Source organism: Mustela erminea, chromosome 16 (genome assembly GCF_009829155.1).
Source record: "Mustela erminea isolate mMusErm1 chromosome 16, mMusErm1.Pri, whole genome shotgun sequence".
Lineage (NCBI taxonomy): Eukaryota > Metazoa > Chordata > Mammalia > Carnivora > Mustelidae > Mustela > Mustela erminea.
In genome coordinates, this window is record NC_045629.1 from 69,010,412 (window position 1) to 69,028,882 (window position 18,471).

An 18,471-nucleotide genomic window follows, 5' to 3' on the forward strand; every position below is an offset into this window, starting at 1 on the left:
AGAAAATTAGATTTTAACTAGATTCACCCCAAATTAAAACCACGCTGAGATATGATTTTCACCTATCATTATTTATAGGTCAAAAAATCAAGAGAATTGATAATATCAAGGGTTGTCAGGGGTATGGAGAAATGGCTTTTTTGTATGCTGCCAATGAGAATGTAAAATGGCTTGGCCCCTTTGGAAAGAAATTTCATATTATCTACTAGATATTTACATGCCCATAAGCCATGACCTGATAATTGCACATTTTATGTACATTTTAGAGGAAAATTCATGTATATCCTGTGCAAAAATGAAGATGACAGCATTTTTTTTCCATTTGAAAAAAAACTGGAAGGAACGTAGGTGACCCTAAATAAGGGATGACCTGTTGGTTGATGATGCATCCCTGCCACTGAGGACCATGCAGCATTTGGTTAAAATGATAGAAATCTATGACTAGTCCAATAATAAAGTTCTTAGATGCAAGCCTGGAATTTATGGTCAGAATGAACTTTCTGTTTTTTAGTACTTTGTCTTTGATTTCATTGGACCCCAACTGCATCTTTTTGACAAGATCATCAAAATCTCAGTAAGTATATCATTGGTGATGAAGTGGTGGTGGGAGAAATTCTAGGTTTTAGGAACTCTCTAGAACAGCTCAGCCTGCTTAGAGGTGAATAGGTCTGGGAGGGTGAGTGTGAGATGGTGAGTTCAAAATCAACAGGTAGAACATGAAATAACTAGTGTGGAAGAATTTGGGAAGGAAAATCTCCTCAAGGAAACCTGTGCTTCCTGAAAACAAGTTATAAGCCACTCTCAAGCCACCATGAATTGAATTGTAGAGTTTACTAATGTGGGAATTTGCAGCATATGCTTCAAGTGCCATCTTGACAGATTGCCATTTTGAGTTGATTTATTTCTTTTTATGAGAGGAGTTGTTAGTGTTTCTCTCTTGGTATGATATTCACACTAATGATAATTAATCACACTGCTAACCCCCTCCTCGTTGGTAATGAATAGAGAAGTAGGAAAAGGCATCAGGAAGGAACCAAATATGTCAGTAATGCTGATCAGAAAATATGATTTGGAGCAAGTGGTTTCCATTTGGCCTCTTCATAGCTGCCTCTGAGTGTAGACCTTAGGACCTGCTCATGGGGGGTTGTGTCTGCTGCACAGACCCTTCCTCAGTTCCACGGGTGAATTCCTGTCTCCACAGATCATGTCTGAACAGTAGAGACAGATAAGCTTCTTGGTCTAGCCAGACACCTTATCCAGGTGGCCCACCACATGGAGGACAGGAATGGGATGGGAGAGTGCCCATGTGAAAGTACCTGCCCAAAAGAGAGAGAATGGGGGCCAGAAAGGATTGATGCCAGCCTCACATCACTCAGTTAAGGGACAGACAGACCAGTGGGTGACAGACTGCATTTATCTCACCAGTCTGGGAAATCACTGCTTCTCCCATGAAGAGGTTAGCATGGCTCTGCATTGCCTGAGTGAGGCCAAGTGAGTGGTGGAAGAGTACGTGCTCTCCTCCTAATGGTTCTGAAAGGATGAACTCCATACTTTATGTGCCAATGCAAGACATGTGGAGAATGAGGAAATGTTTTCCTCAGCAGTGACACCAACTCTAATTAGAATTTTGAAGATGGCAAAACTTGTCTTGGAGACTTCCTTGCTTGTCCTTACCATCCACCTAACTCTAGAATATATATTACATTATACTTATTATATTATACTCATATATTTTACATTATATATGTACATAATAATATAGATATAACATAGCATATATAGACCCTGCATTAAATCTTAGGTAATAGTGGAATTATTATATTCTCTTGATCAGGGGCACTTGAAGAAAGTGACTCTTGAAGAATGAAAAGTTATCAAGAATCAAAATTCTTAAAAAAATAAGAGCCTTTATTTATTTATCTAAATTTTCTTAGAGAGAGGAAGAGCACAAGTAGGGAGGGGCAGGGAGAGAGGGAGAGAATCTTAAGTAGACTACACACTCTGGAGCCCATTGTGGAGTTTGATCTCACAACCCTGAGATCATGATTTGAGCTGAAACCAAGAGTCAGATGCTTGACCTAGGGAGCCACCCAGGTGCCCCAAGCCAGACATTCTTAATTTGAATGCCTGATGACAAGTGGTGCAGAAGATATTTCGGGCCCCAGGGCATTGCCTAGGAATTTGTTACATTGCATAGCTCTGGCAACCACCTGTTTGGGAGATCGGCAGTGTAGCTGGGTCCTGAGGAACTGTCTAGATTTCAGGCAAACAATTAATAGCTAGATGTTTATACCATAGCATAGACAAGGGTCATGACTCTCTGTGGGACAGTGGATTTTCAGACTGAGGACCAAAGCTGGTATTGCTATTTTTCTTTCCCTAACTTGGAAGAAGAGAATACTTTGGGCTCCCCAAATGACTCTTAGGGACAGAGATAAAAGATTTTAAAGGTAAAACTCCCTTTGGAGGGGAGTGTTATATTAATATAAGTTTTCTGGTAGTCCATGAGCTAGAAGTCAATGTGCCCCAAATAAATTCAACATGAGAGAAGAAGGGGGCGGGCGCAGTAAGCAGATGCTATTGGGATAGCCAGGCTGTAGTAGACCATGGTGGTGCCAAAGACCATCTTTCCTTGCCAATGACCCCAGGCATACAGGGCCCCCAGAACTCTGTGTGTGGAATTCCTTGAAGTCCCTAGAATCCCATGTGTGCCCACAGCAGGGTACCTGGCACTCAGACTGGTGGATGGATTATTTGAGGAGGTCTCCTGTGTTATTTAAAGACGCATGTGGGCTCTTGTGTCCCATTGTGCTGATAGGGACCCAGATGCCTTTGATCTGAGAAGAGAGCATGAGTCAGGCTTATGTTCTTGCTGGGGCCTTCGGGACGCCATGGTAGCAACTGCAATCATGGGGAGGTTTGGAGTGAGCTTTGTATGTGTGGCCTTAAATAACTCCTCCCCTTGAGCCAAGCTATCCTTACTTGCCCTCAGTTCTCTTAACTCCCCTGCGAAGTTTGGGCAAGGTAGTAAATGTTGAAAGGGAGACTGGAAGATCATCATTTCTTCATTTCCTGAAGTCAGTTGAATTTATTTTCGTTAGTCGCCTCTACCAAAAGGAGCTGTTTAGAAATCCCAAAAGTCTTCCATTCACCCATCATTCGATTAGTTAATCATTCATTAATTCATTGAATGTTTACTGGATACCTATTATGAACAAGGCCATGCATGTGGTGGGTAGAAGAAAGTAAGAAACTGTTTTTGATTCAAGGAACTCACAGAATGTCATAGAAGGAAGCCCAGAGACCCTCTAGTGTAACACAGCTGGTATGGGAACCCCTGTCACCACCTCTATGACATGGGGTTTTTGGCGTACTGCTTGGTTAAATCCAGTGATGGATAGTCACTATCTCTAGAAAAGCCCACTCATTGCTGGGAAGTTCTATTATAAAACCTATCCTTGTAGTGAGATGTGTCTCTCTTCCTGTGACTTGGGATCCACATGGGGAACCTATTTTTTCTTGTACACAGTGGTGTTTCCAAGATTGGAAAATACTTCAGTTACAATCACTCCTCCTCCACAGTTAAAGGTTGAACTACTCCTGCTCCTTCAGCAGTCTCTCATCAGTGTGCCTTCTGAACCCCGTGCCAGGTCTGCTGCTTTCTTTTAGAACTTCCTCATCTTGATAGCCCTGCATTAAATTGTGTTGCTCTCACCAGGCCGTCCCTCTGCTGCTGACTTCTGATCAGATAAAATATTGAGGATGACCCTTCCTTTGTTCTGACTATTGTGCATGTCCCAAACTTCTCAGAGCACTATGTGGCAGATTCTCTGAGTAAGTTGTGAGCAGAGTATGGTGGAAGTTTAGGAGAGAAAAGAGACTTTCATCTGTGGTGGATAAGGAAAGGCTGCTTGGAGGAGGCAACATTTGTTCTAGGCAGTGAAAGATGGGTAGATTTTCAGTAGACAGAGATGGGTGTTAAAAGGTAGGTTGTACCAGAGCTCAATTTGGTTTAAAAAGATACTTTTCAGAGAGTGAGATTTGTTAGGTATCCTTCAATAGCTGAAAACCTCCTAGGAGGGAGAGGTCCAGGTGAGATGCTCTGGATGCCCTTTTCACTTGATGACCAAATGTCATTATGCTCCAGAGAAGAGTGAAGGCCAGACGAGCGTCAAGGTCTAGAATCCTCACTGAGGTGTCATGAACCCATTTCACAGATTGATCTTCAAAGAAATCTGTTGCAGCTGGACTCACTGCTCCATCTCTCCTTAGGTCTTTCACCACAAGCTGATAGGCAGCATACTGATTGGCTCCTTCAAAGTAGACCTGGGGACTGTGTACAATCAGCCTGGTAAGGAAGCATTTCTTCCCAATCTCTCCCTTACTTACCTCCTAGTTTGCCACACCTGATGGTCAACTCATTCATGTGCCCATCCGCTGACCCACTCACTCAATTACACAATTGGAACAACCCTGGCCCTTTCCCGCAACATTTACAATCTGATGACAACATTCTCTTTCATGTTTTCCTCCCCCAACAAACTCTGTCTATAATTCAGAGCTGTGATGATGTACGACGCAGGCAGTAAAGGTGGCATAGGAATTACACATATGGACTCTGGAGCCAGATAGCTTGGCTTCAAATTCCACCCTGCTCTTTCCTGGTTGTGCAACTTTGAGCAAATGACTTGACAACTCCGCTTCTTCATCAGAGAAAATGAAGATAAAATAGTACCTCCTTTCCAGGGTTGCTAGAAGATTAAGTTGATATATAAAGTGCTTCATAAAGAACCTAGCTCAGAGTAATGGCTGTGGCATGCCATATAAGGTTTTGCTGTATAATTCTTATTATCTCTGATTTATAGGAAAGTGAAACTCAGAGAAGGCAGGTAATTCGTCCAAGGTCAGGAGCTAATAAGTAAGAAGGCCGTCAACAGATCTAGATTTTCTCATGAGAGGTCCCTTCTCTTCAAAGCAACTTCAACTCGCACGAGTCCAGGGGCCAGCCCCTGGGTATATCAGAGTGCAGTGGGTGGGGCTAATAAGGCCTGCTGCATACTGTGGGGAACAGGAACACTTACAACCCACGTGAAAGGCATAGTGGCCCCTCAGCTCCCATACCTCCTGCTAACACATGGAGCTGTGCATTCTGTTTTGGAAAACCTAACAGCTTTTTTTTTTAAAAGATAAGTTAGAGGTCTAGATTTTCTAAGAGCTTTTAAAGTTTGGACTGACAGTGTACACCAAACAAAAAGATGCATGAGCCCCATTTATAGCCTGCGAAAGAATATGTGAATTCTCTACTCCGTTAATGTTTTCCTAGCCTATCCAAGCTAAGAACCTGTCTAGGCAATTAGCACTGAGTGGAAGGCTTTCCAAATACCTGTGGCAGGTTGGAGAAGACAGACAAGAGGGTGGGAACAAAAAGAAATGGGGAAGGAGAGGAGGCAGCATGAGGTTGGGAATACTGGAAATAGCCACCTCCTGGGTGTTGGACAGGACTGGCTGCACTAGCTGAGTCCAGCTGTGCAGAGGATCTGAGCTGTCAGGACGCTTTTACAGGTCATCAGTTCTGTGACAAGTGGGCCCTACTCACAGACCCTGGTGACATCAGGACTGGCACGAAGGGGTACCTGAAGTGTGACATCAGCGTGACTGGGAAAGGCGACATCTTGAAGACCAACCCCAAAACTCCCGATGCTGAGGAACAAATAGAAAAGTGAGACAAGGCCCATCCAGGGTCATGCAAGAGAAATGATATGTCCCAGGTTCCATCTCTCTTTCCTCCCTCTCCCTCCCTTTCCTTGTGGGCACATGAGAACTGCCAAATTCATGGCTTGTCTACCTGGGATTCTGCTCTATCAGAGGCACCAAGGGAGACAGGTTGTCCTTGTCCTAGAAGCTGACCTCCCAAAGGCTAGTGACACGATTTATCCAAGGTGTCACTAGCCTTTGGGAGGTCAGCTTCTAGGACAAGGACAACCTGTCTCCCTATAATAACCCAAAATAGATAAGTTGTTCCTCAGCTTATCCTATTTATCTGAATTTGGCTGATTTTTCTTTGAAGGAATTATCATTTCAACTAGTGGTTTGTGAAATGGGAAGACTTAATGTCCTTTTTCAAAGTGCAGAGTGGGACATGGTGTTTATTCTATAATTCAAAGACTCGAAGAAATCAGCATTCATTCTGTTCATACCCTTTGCTGCCATTTACAGCACAAAGAAAACTCATTTTAGCATTGAATCCTGATCTTTTCAATTTTTTCTTCTACATCAGGGTCCTTCTTTCTGTCTCTAAACTGCTTCTACCTTTTCTCTCTTCTTCTAAGTGAGAGTTTTTGTTTGTTTGTTTGTTTTGTTTTTTGTTTTTTGTTCTCCCTCAAGGAACCTTTTGATCCCTCAAGGGTTTCCATCAGAGAGACCCTGGGCCAGATTCTACGTTAGACTGTACAAAGCAGAGGGGTTGCCCAAAATGAACTCCAGCATCATGGCAAATGTCACAAAAGCATTTGTGGGTGACAACAAGGACCTCGTGGACCCCTTCGTGGAGGTTTCCTTTGCTGGGCAGGTGGTAAGGAATGTTGTCATCACCAACAGCAAACCAGGGCCAAAACTCTGCTCTTTACCTAGGACATTTCTAATCAATTAGCAAAAATCGCGCCTCGGATAAACCTCATTGGCTACGATACTGCCACTGTGCAAAGCTAGGACATTTCTAAATTAAAATAAAAATTAGGAAGTGCCTTAAGAGAGAAAGCTTGTCACAAAATGTGTTGAGTCACATGGCAAGACAGTGGGTGTGGTAGTGACCCACTCACTGTCCATTTAAGATCATGGAGAGGGGCTATGGGGTATTGCTGATTTAGGACCCAGGCAGATAGACCTCCTTCCTTACCTCTGACTAATTTTCTGAGCTGTTACTCAGTCCCCAGGCTCCATAACATCGCTACCTGCCTCCCAATCTGCTCCCCAGTCTCCGCAGGTAGTCCTTGTCCTGTATAAGTCTAGACATCTCTGTTCCCTGTTGTTCCCTGCTCAAGAGCCATTGAAAGTACCAGGGCCTGTACACATGGTCACAGCTTAAACCTGGTTGGCTGGACTTTGAAGCTTTGGCTGACACACATGTTGTCTATGCCCTCACAGTATATGCTACTTGAACTCCTCCTCTTGGCAGGGTGAACATTGTAGTATTTTTTACTTGGATCCCTTAAGTCATATAGGCCATCATTTTCATTTTCTGACAAGGAAGCTGAGGTCCAGAAGGGGGAAGTGATTTGCATCAGGTCCTAGTTTTATAAGATACAAACTCAAGGTCTAACTATATCTGCTTTATTCCTGGAGATGCATAGAATAATTCATATTCAAAACAGGCAGGTTGGCCTTTTCCCAGCCCCCCTGTGATTATGAGAACTTCCTGAGGGCAGGACCCATCAATTACTCCCTTTGTCCCTGAAGCCTGGCATGGTGTCTAGTGCAGAGTAGGATGTTAGTACACAGTATTCCTCCCTTATCTGGGGTTTTGCTTGGCATGGTTTCAATTTCTCATAGCCTACCATGGCCTGAAATTATTAAATGGGAAATTCCAGAAATAAACAATTGATGAGTGTTAAATTGCACACCATTCCAAATGGCGCGATGAAATCTTGGGTTATCCTGCTCCATACCACCCAGATGTGAATCATCCCTTTATCCAGTAAGTCGGCCCTGACTACAGTCAGTCACTTAGCCACCTGGGTTATCGGTACACTCTGGTGCTATGGCAGTATCTGTGTTCAAATCACCCTTATTTTACTTAATAACGTCCCCTAGACGTAGGAGGAGTGGTCCTGGCAATTCAGATACACCAAAGAGAAGCAGTATTTCCTTTAAGTGAAAAGGTAAAAGTTCTCAGTAAGGAAGGGAAAGAAATTGTAGGCTGAAATTGCTAAGATTGATGGTAATATTTATTATAGTATTGTTTTAACTTTTCTGTATTATTGTTGGTAATCTCTTACTGTACCTTATTCATAACTTATACTTTATCATAGGTATGCATGTATAGGAAAAAAACATAGTATATATAAGGTTCAGCACTATCTGCAGGTTCAGGTATCCACTAGGATCTTGAGATGCATTCCCTGTGGATAAGGGGGAGGGGCTACTCTAACAGATTTCCATGGGTGCTCAGTGGAAGCAGGTTCATTATTTCTGGCAACTTACTTTATATTTCCTGGTTTGAAGAGAGTTTTCTTCAGTCAATTCAGAGGGCCTCTTTCCTTTCTTTTGACGGCTTACACCTTGCTGGATTTGTTTTTAGGGGCGAACCACAGTGCAGAAGAATTGTGCTGATCCTGTGTGGCATGAACAGGTGGTCTTCAAGGAAATGTTTCCTCCTTTGTGTCGGAGGGTGAAAATCCAGGTGTGGGATGAAGGCAGCATGAATGATGTAGCTCTGGCCACCCATTTCATTGACCTGAAGAAAATCTCCAATGAACAGGATGGAGACAAAGGTAAAGCCTCATGTGTCTGACTTGGAAATGGGAGTCACAAAACGATTGATTTTCGTAATGGAAGGAGTGGAGCAGGCAGTGTGTTAAGGCATTTCCATGTTCTGTGTGGTTTGTGCTTTGGATTGGTTCAGGGCAGTAGCTGAAGCCTGGCTGTGGGAGCCAAAAAGCTTGGTCCTGGTCCCAGGAGTTCCATGAGCATCACAGTGTGTCCTTGAGGTAGTCACTCACCATCTCTGGGCCTTAGGTTTCATAAATGAAAAATGAAGAGTTTAGATTAGAGCAGACATTGATAGACTATGGTCCATGGGCTACAACCAGTTGGCCAAATACATGTTCATGGCTCACAAGCTAAGAATGGGTTTTACACATTTAAATAGTCCAGAAGATGTTGTGCCCCTAACTCACTGTTAGAAGCACATGACTGTTGCAGGAAGGTGCTGCTGGCTACACACTCAGAGAGCCAGGGAGGAAATGAGGAGTCCCAGCAAATCCGCCGGTCAGGGGAGAGAGCTTTACTCTTTCTTTACCTGTAAAACCTAACTTAGCAGATGATAACTTTCTAAATATCCCAACAAACCCCTGCCTCCTTAAAATCCCAAGGCAATCTTTCTCTGTACCACAAATCAGTGTTAATTGATGAATTTATGTATGCATATATATGTGTATGTGTGTACATGTAATGTATATACCAAAAGGTTCGCTGAAGCAGAGCGTGACACCTGTGCCTCTCACAGCGTGACACCACAAAAAGACCTCCATAAATACCTACTGTTTAAGTCTGCCTATCGTGGAAGGGTTTGCCATAGGATTGCTTTACACAGAACTCACACCACCAAACAAGTTGGGAATATCCCAACTTGATGTAAACATGTTTTACTCAAACTTTTCAGGAACATCTTGATGGTGTTCAAAGAAATGTATAAAATATTTTTGAAAATTAGACATCAGGAGCCATAAAATCTTTTTATCCCCTTTAACCCGGTATTTCTGCTTCTTAAAATTGACTCTCCTTTGGGACAGAATCTCTCTCTTTCTGCCTGACCCCTCTCCATGCCTCCTCAGCCTGTTATTTGTTCTTGCTGCATAAGGTAAATCTGCTTAGCACTTATAATGTAAATATTTACTTGTTTAATATTTGTTTCTGCTTCATTCTCCACTGGGCTCCATGTTTAGTGTCTAGCTTAGTGCCCGGCACGTGTCAGGACTCAATGATCATGGGTTGAGTGAATGAACAGAAAAGGATGCACGTTGGCACTGGTAGTATCATGACAGCTGTGAAAAGTGTAAACGTGTGCATGCCAGAAGGACTTGTCAGAAAGAAATAGAGCAATGGTAGCAAAGTGGCAATTGTGGCTCTTCTGGGGATGGGATATTCTGTAAATATTTTCTCTTGTCTTTTCTGTATATTTTACATTTTAAATGAATGTGCACAATTTTCATAAAGCAAGAAATAATCAACTTGGAAACATCACTGGGCAACTAAAATGTGAGGCTTTTACAGGCTTTCTACCAACCTTCGGACCTGCCTGGATTAACCTGTACGGTTCACCCAGGAACCACAGTCTGATGGACGACTACCAGGAACTGAATGAAGGCTTTGGAGAAGGCGTGTCATTCAGGGGCAGAATCCTGGTGGAAATTGCTGTGGAGATCCTCTCTGGAGGGTCGCAGGAATCTAAGTTTTCCAAGGCACTCAAGGAGCTCAAATTGTCTTCAAAGGACAAAGATTCCAAATCTTCCAAAAGCTCCAGTAAAGACAAGGGTGACAAAACTGATGATGGAAAATCCCAGCAGGTTTCAGATAAGACCAACTCAACAGAGGTAGAGGTGGAACCTTTCGATGTGCCCCCCCAGGTAGGTCTGAGCCCTGCTCCACAACCTCTGCAAGGTGAGCCCAGGGTGAAGGTTGCTACCTTCACCTGCCACCCCTGCTCCCACAGGCTCCCAAAGGCATGCACAGGTCTCACTTTCCCTTCATAAAGTGTGTTGGCTCAGCCCTACATTCTGGGCCAATCCACTGCCTCTTAGGGGCACATCACAGCCATCTGCTCATGATCAAACCCTCCAGTGTTCCCCCAAACACGGAATCCTATGAGAATCAAGGTGAAAGGGAAATAAAAGTGTTCTGGGATAGCTGGTGAAAGTGGGGGTAGGGGGATGGGCTGAGCTCTATCTGGGGTCTGATTTTGTTGAACTTTGTTAGCCTAGCATATGCTCTGGATGTGAGGTAATGTGGGATGAGGGATGAAGAGGAGGAAGAGTGAGTGCCAAGCTAGGATGAAAGAAATTGAGAAACCTATTTTCCTGCCTAAGAAATCACAATTCAAAGAATGCCTAATACTCAACATAAAACACATTAGCATTTTTCTAGCCTGGTTCTGTATGAGGGGAAATAGATCTGGGTCTCCAAGAGGAATACAAACTGAATATCCCCTTAACTGTCTGATTGTTTATTTGAGAGAAAGAAAGAGTGGAGGGGTGAGGAGGGGCAGAGAGAGAGGGAGAGAGAATCCCAAGCAAGCTTCACACTCAGTGCCTGATGTGGGACTCGATCTCATGACCCTGAGATCATGGCCTGAGCCGATATCAAGAGTTAGAAGTTCAACTGACTGAGCCACCCAAGCACCACCCACCAACTGTTTAGAGTAGCAAGACTGCTTTGTGCTTAAGCAAATGAAGGGACTGTGTTTCATTAGTAGCCGAGGTGAGTGGATTCTAGCTCTCAATATGGATGATTCTGTGTCTGTGAGTATGTTTCTCAGGTCAACCAGACAGGCATTTTGGGTGGAGAAAGGAGGAGATAGTGGTCTGGGTCACCTTGGCCTTAGTAGAGCCACTCATTTTAACTGCTGGGATCTAATACATCTTAAGAAGCAGTGTGGGGAAGAGGTTGGAGCTCAGGGTTGGAAATCTTGAGGATTGATTCTATTCATGGTTCTGATAGTAACACCTCTCCATGTTTTAGTTTACTCATCAACAAAATGGGGTAGTAATAGTCTCTTTGTCATAGGCATCTCCTGGATAAATGAGGGAATGCCTGTAAAATGATCGATAGGGTTCTTTGCATGGTAGGCCAGCAGTACATTTGCTGTTACTGTGACCAGTGTTTATGATTTGTTCAGAGCTCACCACCCTGTTTTTTGGACCTACTTTGGATATTTTGTGGACCTCCCTAGCTCTCCCTTATGAACCTGTCTATTGGGAAATAGCCTCTGGAAATGTGTATTGTCAGTTTCTTGTTAGAAGACATTGCTTTGATGTGATTGTACTTATGTGTATTTTTTCAGAATATATGCCAGCTTTGGAAATGATATAAGGTACTATGGGTACCTTAAGTAGCCACCTATGCTGATATCCAATTGTATCTGATTCTGTAGCAGTCTTTCCTACTGTTGAGACTGGCCATTCTTTTCTAGACAGGAATTACCAAGAAAAGCCTAATAGAAGATTTTCTTAATCCACATCAGTATTTTCAAGATATTTTGCAATGGCCATCTTAAAAATAATTCTAGCAGAAAGCAATGGTAGCTTGGAATTTATGTAGAGTGTACATTTTTTACAAGTCCAAGAGCCCATCATGGTTCTTGGGTAGAAGGTATTAGGAGAGGGAAAATTCAGGTCATATTCAAACCCTTATTTCTCCTTCGTTTCTTCATCTTGGCTTCTCATTTGAGTCAGTTTCTTGCTGGGTTTATTAGTTATCTATTGCTATATAACTATTACCCCTAAATTTAGCAACTTTTTTCGGTGGGTAAGGAATTTGGGAATACCTAGCTTGGTGGTTCTGGCTCAGAATTTTTCATAATTCTGATGGTTTTAATCATAAGGTTTTAATCAAGATGTTGGTAGGGGCTGCAGTCATCTGACAGCTTGACTGGAACTGTGGGATCCACTTCCAAGATGGCACACTCATAGCTGTTAAGAGGAAGTTTTGGTTCCTCATGGACCCATTGGAAGACAAAGTTCCACATGGACCCTTCCCTAGGCTTCTTAGGATCTTTATGGCAGTTGGCATCTCCCTGAGTGGACTGGGGGAGAACAAAGCAGAAATGTCAATATCTTTTACGACCAAACCTATAGAAGTCACACACTGATATTTATGACACATTCTAATTGTTAGAAACAAGTCACTAAGCCCAGCCCACCCTGAAAGGGGAGAAAAATTAGGCTTCATCTTTTGAGTGTGGGGTGTCCAAGGATTTGTGGACATATTTTCTACCTTCTCCAGAGCCTCTACAGCTTCAGACATGACAATATTTCTTCTTGCAGAATCTTCTTTTTTAGCTCTCCAGGGTCCTGAGCTCTTATCTCCCTTGCTGCAGCCATGCTCTCATTGCATATCTGGACAAATGAGATCCCATGACATTGGCTTTTCCAGCTCACCCTCATTACCACCATCAAAGGTTATTTCCCTATGTCAAGCTTTCACAGAGCATAACTAATCTAACAGATGTGTTCATTTTCAAATTCTGTGAACATGTACTGACTAGTTTCTTTTTTTAAAAAAAACATCATCCTCAATATTGGTAGGAATACAAATAGAGTTTGACTCCATGAGAATTATGATATAGAAGGGGAGGTAAGACATACAAAATAAATGTACAGGAAATAAAAAGTGATACATGCAATAGGGAGCTACAGATAAAATACTAATGTTTTATGGAGTAAATGAAGTATAACAATTAAAATGTTGGGCTCTCAAGTAAGATAGCTGGATTTTAGATGTAGTAGTTGTTACTGCCCAGCCTCTGGAGAAACATTGCCTCTGAATTTTTGGGCAAATGACTTAAGCTCCTTATGCTTATTTCCAATAATCATTTCTACTTGATGGGCTCACGTTGAGGATTTAATGAATTAATACATGCAAAGTGCTAAGAACAGAGCCTGGCACATAGTAAATACTCAATAAACATTAGGCACTTTTAATAATTTTGGACAGGTATTTTAATCTTTCACAGACTACTTGTCCTCATCTTTAAACAGATAAAATAAAAGCATCCCCCTCCTAGGGTGGTAATGAGAATTACATGAGCTAATGTAGGAAAGGGTCTTAATACCATATCTGACACATAATAAGTACTCAGTAAACATGTCCATCATCATTACTCAAACTCAGGAAATCAAAGTATGCTTCCAAAAGAAAGTCATTTGAGTTAGACCTGAAGGATGGACAGGATTAAGAGATGAATTCTACCTGTTGAAATACTTGCCATGACTACCATTCTTGTGGTATTCTTATATGTAGGCTTTATACAAGGTGCTCCATGTGGATGATTTCATTATTCCCCCCTGTAAGCCCTATGACAATGCTTATTTCACAGAGTGGGAAAGTGACAACCAGAGAGTGGACATGACTTGCCTAAAGTCAACCAGCTAGGAAGTAGCAGAATTGGGATTTGAAGAAAAATTTATGTGGCTAGGAAGTCTACCATTTCTCTTCCAGGCTACATGGCCTGTATTCCCATCAGGTCTTCAAATGCTTTTTAACCTCCTCCCAGAGAGTAAACTTGACCCCAGAATAGCGAGATAAGTGGATTATTTACAGCCAATACGTACAGTGGCAGCAAGTGGGAGGGCTGTGTGCTCTCTGTGACTAAGATCCAGAACTGGGTCCTCACCCTTTCCAACATTTTCTGGTCAATAGAAACATTTCCTGCTGATGCCAACAGCAAGGAGGCCCCTGTGTGAAGGAAAGCTCACCTTTCTGAGACCTGTTGTCTCTCGAAGTGACAGGGTTCAGGGCTCTTGATTGAATGGGGCTCTTCAGCTCTAAATCTGCAACTGTTTATTTTCCTTAGATGAACCTTATTGCTTTTTCCATGGAATTTAATCAGTCCAACTGTGAAACCAGGAAGCACAGACTGGCAGCTCATTCAACCTCTTTGTTCAGAAATGTGATGCTGTGTCAGTGTCTCAGCTATATCTGCTCCCTGAACTATCAACCTGTTCCACATCAATAGGAGTCATCTACAAACAGTTGTGGTTGCGTTGGGATGGTTCCTGTCTTGTGACCTGTCATGGTCCTGTCTTCCACAATGTAGTTTTCCTTGAGAGGGAAGACTTGGTGGAGCCAAGCCTGAAATCTTGGCTGACTTTAACTTGCTATATGACCTGCAGAAGCCCCTTAATCTCTCTGAGCTTTAGTTTATTGAGGTAGAAGGAAGATGGAGCAGGTGAACCCCAAGGCCCTTTTCAGTGTAAAAGCAGATGTGATCCTGGGACCCTCCACGTGCTTATAGCTCGTCCTGGATGCACTGGGTGGACTGATGCTCACGCAAGTGCCTAGCCCTTCTGTCTCTTTTATCCAGGCTCATGTTATTTCAGGAAGTCTTTGAGCAGGACCAAGGTGTTGGGTTAACACGTGGTTGAGTTCAAAGAACCTGGTCTGTGGTCAGAATACTTGGGAAATTTAATAAACTCAACCTTAAGTTTAGTTTCCTCAGCTTCTTCACCTGTAAAATGGGAATGATCCAGATTTCAACCTTTTGGGGTTGTTGAGGAATAAACATAATGTATGCGACCATCCTGTATAATTCATAAAAACAATGTAAGGGTTTGGTCCTATGATTCTGTTTTCTAAATGGCTGCTCACTTGGAAGTGATTCCAAACCTGTGTTTTACCAATAGTACTATAGAAGATACACATGCCAATCTTTGTCTTTAAAATTTAAAAGAAGCAGATTTTAATTGCAAGGTAGACGCTCAGAAGGTTGAGATTACATCATTCTAGATAGATGGCTCAATTTTGATTTGTAATTTGTAGGTTCTGGTTTCTGCCTGCATGATGAGTGGGGAAATGACACTTTAAGGCTTTAAGCCTTTCAGGCTGACACTGAAATTCAAATGCTTACAAATCACTCTGGATGAGTTAACATCACTAATTCAGCTTCCTGGTAATAAAATAAAAAATTAGAGCCAGACCTGTCTAAATATTTTTTTCTTTCTATAGATTACACCAGAAAAATGTGAGGAATTTTTACTTTTTGGAGCATTTTTTGAAGCTACCATGATTGACCGGAAGATTGGAGACAAACCCATTAGCTTTGAAGTTTCTATTGGTAAGTGCAAACAAGCACAGTGCTTGGCACATGACATTGGCTTTATATCTGTTTCTTGAGTGAATGTGTTATTGTCTTACATAGAAATAGTAGCATTCTGGCAGAGGTTTGTACCTCAGAAAGAAATGACTAGTTCTTTGTTTCCTCTAGTGTCAATATGAAGGGATAGATTTATTTTCATGCTAAAAAAGGATTAAGAGTATAGTTTGGATTTAGAAAGACTTGGATTACTAATCCTAATTCCCTTACTCCTAGGTTCTTGATTTCTCAGGGTCTTAGTTTCTTTAACTATGTAGTTGGCATAGCAATAACTCTTCATAAAGCTATTGCAAGAGTGTAATGAGTTAATCCATGAGAAGTTCTGTGCACATTGAGGGTGCTGTTATTGTAACTCCCGATGATCTTCCTGTGGTGATGTACAGCTGGGAAAATCTTTCCAGGAATGAGCATTCCATCAGAGAAGGTCTTACTTCCCATCAGGAGGGTGTCCTTCCAAGGAGCAGAAGCAAGTGGAGATGGAATCCAATTAGTTTGTGACTTAATTAGTTTTTACTAAAGAGAACATAAGATGGATGTAGATGATGACTCACCATCATTGTTAATCTTATTTCTTTGGTCTGACCATCATTCTTCCTACCTTCATACTGAGATCTTATTTCTCTGTCCTGGGAGGATATGACCTTAGATCTTTATGCCATGTAGCCTGATTCTGCTTTTTGACATCTGACCTGTCTCTCCTTGTTACCATCTCTATAGGTAATTTTGGGAACCTGCTTGATGGAGGGTCCCATCATGGGAATAAGAAGAAGTCAGCTGAATCAGCTGAAGAAGACAGCCTTCCACTCCTGCACGAAGGAGAAGGGGACGCAGCCCATAATGTTGCCTTCCCCATGGTCTCCACCACTCACCCAGAGAAGCCACTTGTGACAGAAGGGAACAGGTAGGAAGCCCAGTAGGGGAGATCAGCCAGGGTTCTGACAATAGGAGTCTGACCTGTTCCTGGGACTGTTTGAAAGTTCTTCCCTAAAACCAGAAACATCATTTTTTAATCTTAGTTACGAGAGAAAGGCACGAACAGGGACATCATGGTCATTGCCACTCTACTGAATCTTTTTTTTTTTAACTTTTTAAAAAATTTTATTTTATTTTTTCAGTGTTCCAAGACTCGTTGTTTATGTACCACATCCAGTGCTCCATGTAATACATGCCCTCCTTAATACTTACCACCAGGATCACCCAACCTCCCACCACACTCCATTCCAAAACCCTCAGTTTGTTTCTCAGAGTCCTCAGTGTCTCATGGTTTATCTCCCCCTCTGATTTCCCCCAATTCACTTTTCCTTTCCTTCTCCTAATGTCCTCCATGTTATTCCTTATGCTCCACAAGTAAGTGAAACCATATGATAATTGACTTTCTCTGCTTGACTTATTTCACTCAGCATAATCTCCTCCAGTCCCGTCCATGTTGATACAAAAGTTGGGTATTCAACTTTCTGATGGAGGCATAATACTCCATTGTACATATGGACCATATCTTCTTTATCCATTCATCCATTGAAGGGCATCTTGGCTCTTTCCACAGTTTGGCAATTGTGGCCATTGCTGCTATGAACATTGGGATACATATGGCCCTTCTTTTCAGTACAGTTGTATCTTTGGGGTAAATACTCAGTAGTGAAATTTAAGGGTCATAGGGTAGCTCTATTTTTTAATTTCTAAAGGAATCTCCACACTGTTTTCTCAGATGGCTGCACCAACTTGCATTCCCACCAGCAGCGTAAGAGGGCTTCCCCTTCTCTACATCCTCTCCAACACTTGTGTTTAACTGTCTTGTTAATTTTGGTCATTCTAACTGGTGTAAGGTGGTATCTCAATGTGGTTTTGATTTGACTTTCCCTGATGGCTAAAGATGAACATTTTTTCATGTGTCTGTTAGCCACTCTACCGAATCTTTAGTGACATGTTGACAACTCTCCAGATGTCACATCCAGGTAATTACCATCTAAGGACAGGACAATGATGATGACTATTATTACCATATATATAACTTTGAAGCATAACGAGGTAGGAAGGTCAGAATTTAACATTTCAATCCGAACCCTATTAACAGTTACTATATTCATCTGAGCTCTGTGCCATTATGTAAGTGGGATTATTAGATACATCATTTCTTATCTTGCTTTTGCTGAGGTCAGACTAAAGAACTCAAAAAACGACTGTCATCTACCAAAAAAGACCATTTCAGAAAACATCTGGGGTACTTTTGTGAACACTCACTGATCTTTAACTCACATAAACTTTCAACAGGAAAAAAGAAGTAAAATTCTAGAATTCTGTTGTAAGAAAGTGGTATTGAGCACCAAACATGTGATTTACAAGAAGGGAAAGTCAGACCCAGCAAGAGTCTTCTGTGTTCTGAGCCTTGTGCCATGAGTAAAGCTTTATCTTCTCATTGCGTTCTCATAAGAGAACATAGTTCTCCCCTTTTGTATGTGAGGAGATTGGAACAACATTGCTGGTGCTCTTTGCTTTCTCTGCTCTTCCCAATCTAGATACTCTCTCTGGGCATGGATCCATGGCTTGCTGAGCACTGTCAGGATAACAAGGCCTCCCAAAATCTTTTCCCCAGACAGCCCTCTTCCCTGAGCAGCAAACCCAAACACCCCCACTTGGGTGTCCCAAAGTTGTAGCAGGTTCATTGTCTTCACAGACAACTTTGCTCCTCCTCCTATCTTTTCCATCTCATGGACAAGTGCTACCATTCTCTGTGTCCTATGAACCTCATCAAAAAGTTGTCAGTTGTTCTCTGTTCCCTTCCATCCCATGTCCAGTCAGCAATGCAGTCTGGTCAGTTTTTATTCTCAAGTATTTCTCATATAAATGGTCATTTCTTTAATTCTGGCCATTGGCATGTTTGTCCTGGA

The 18,471-nt window shown here is 42.2% G+C and overlaps 1 protein-coding gene and 1 non-coding gene across 2 annotated transcripts in view; one reads left to right on the forward strand and one right to left on the reverse strand.

The window, feature by feature from the left end:
* The window catches only part of FER1L6 (fer-1 like family member 6), a 119,665-nt gene that overhangs the window by 17,990 nt on the left and 83,204 nt on the right, over positions 1-18,471 (forward strand). The window contains exons 6-13 of the mRNA XM_032316696.1: positions 512-574; positions 4,273-4,351; positions 5,563-5,719; positions 6,385-6,571; positions 8,297-8,489; positions 9,991-10,343; positions 15,439-15,547; positions 16,304-16,487. Coding sequence (XP_032172587.1) covers positions 512-574; positions 4,273-4,351; positions 5,563-5,719; positions 6,385-6,571; positions 8,297-8,489; positions 9,991-10,343; positions 15,439-15,547; positions 16,304-16,487 — 1,325 coding nt within the window. The remainder of the gene's footprint in view (positions 1-511; positions 575-4,272; positions 4,352-5,562; positions 5,720-6,384; positions 6,572-8,296; positions 8,490-9,990; positions 10,344-15,438; positions 15,548-16,303; positions 16,488-18,471) is intronic.
* LOC116575644 lies at positions 6,570-6,706 on the reverse strand. Its single transcript, XR_004279885.1, has one exon. It is a non-coding gene; the product is annotated as a U4 spliceosomal RNA (small nuclear RNA).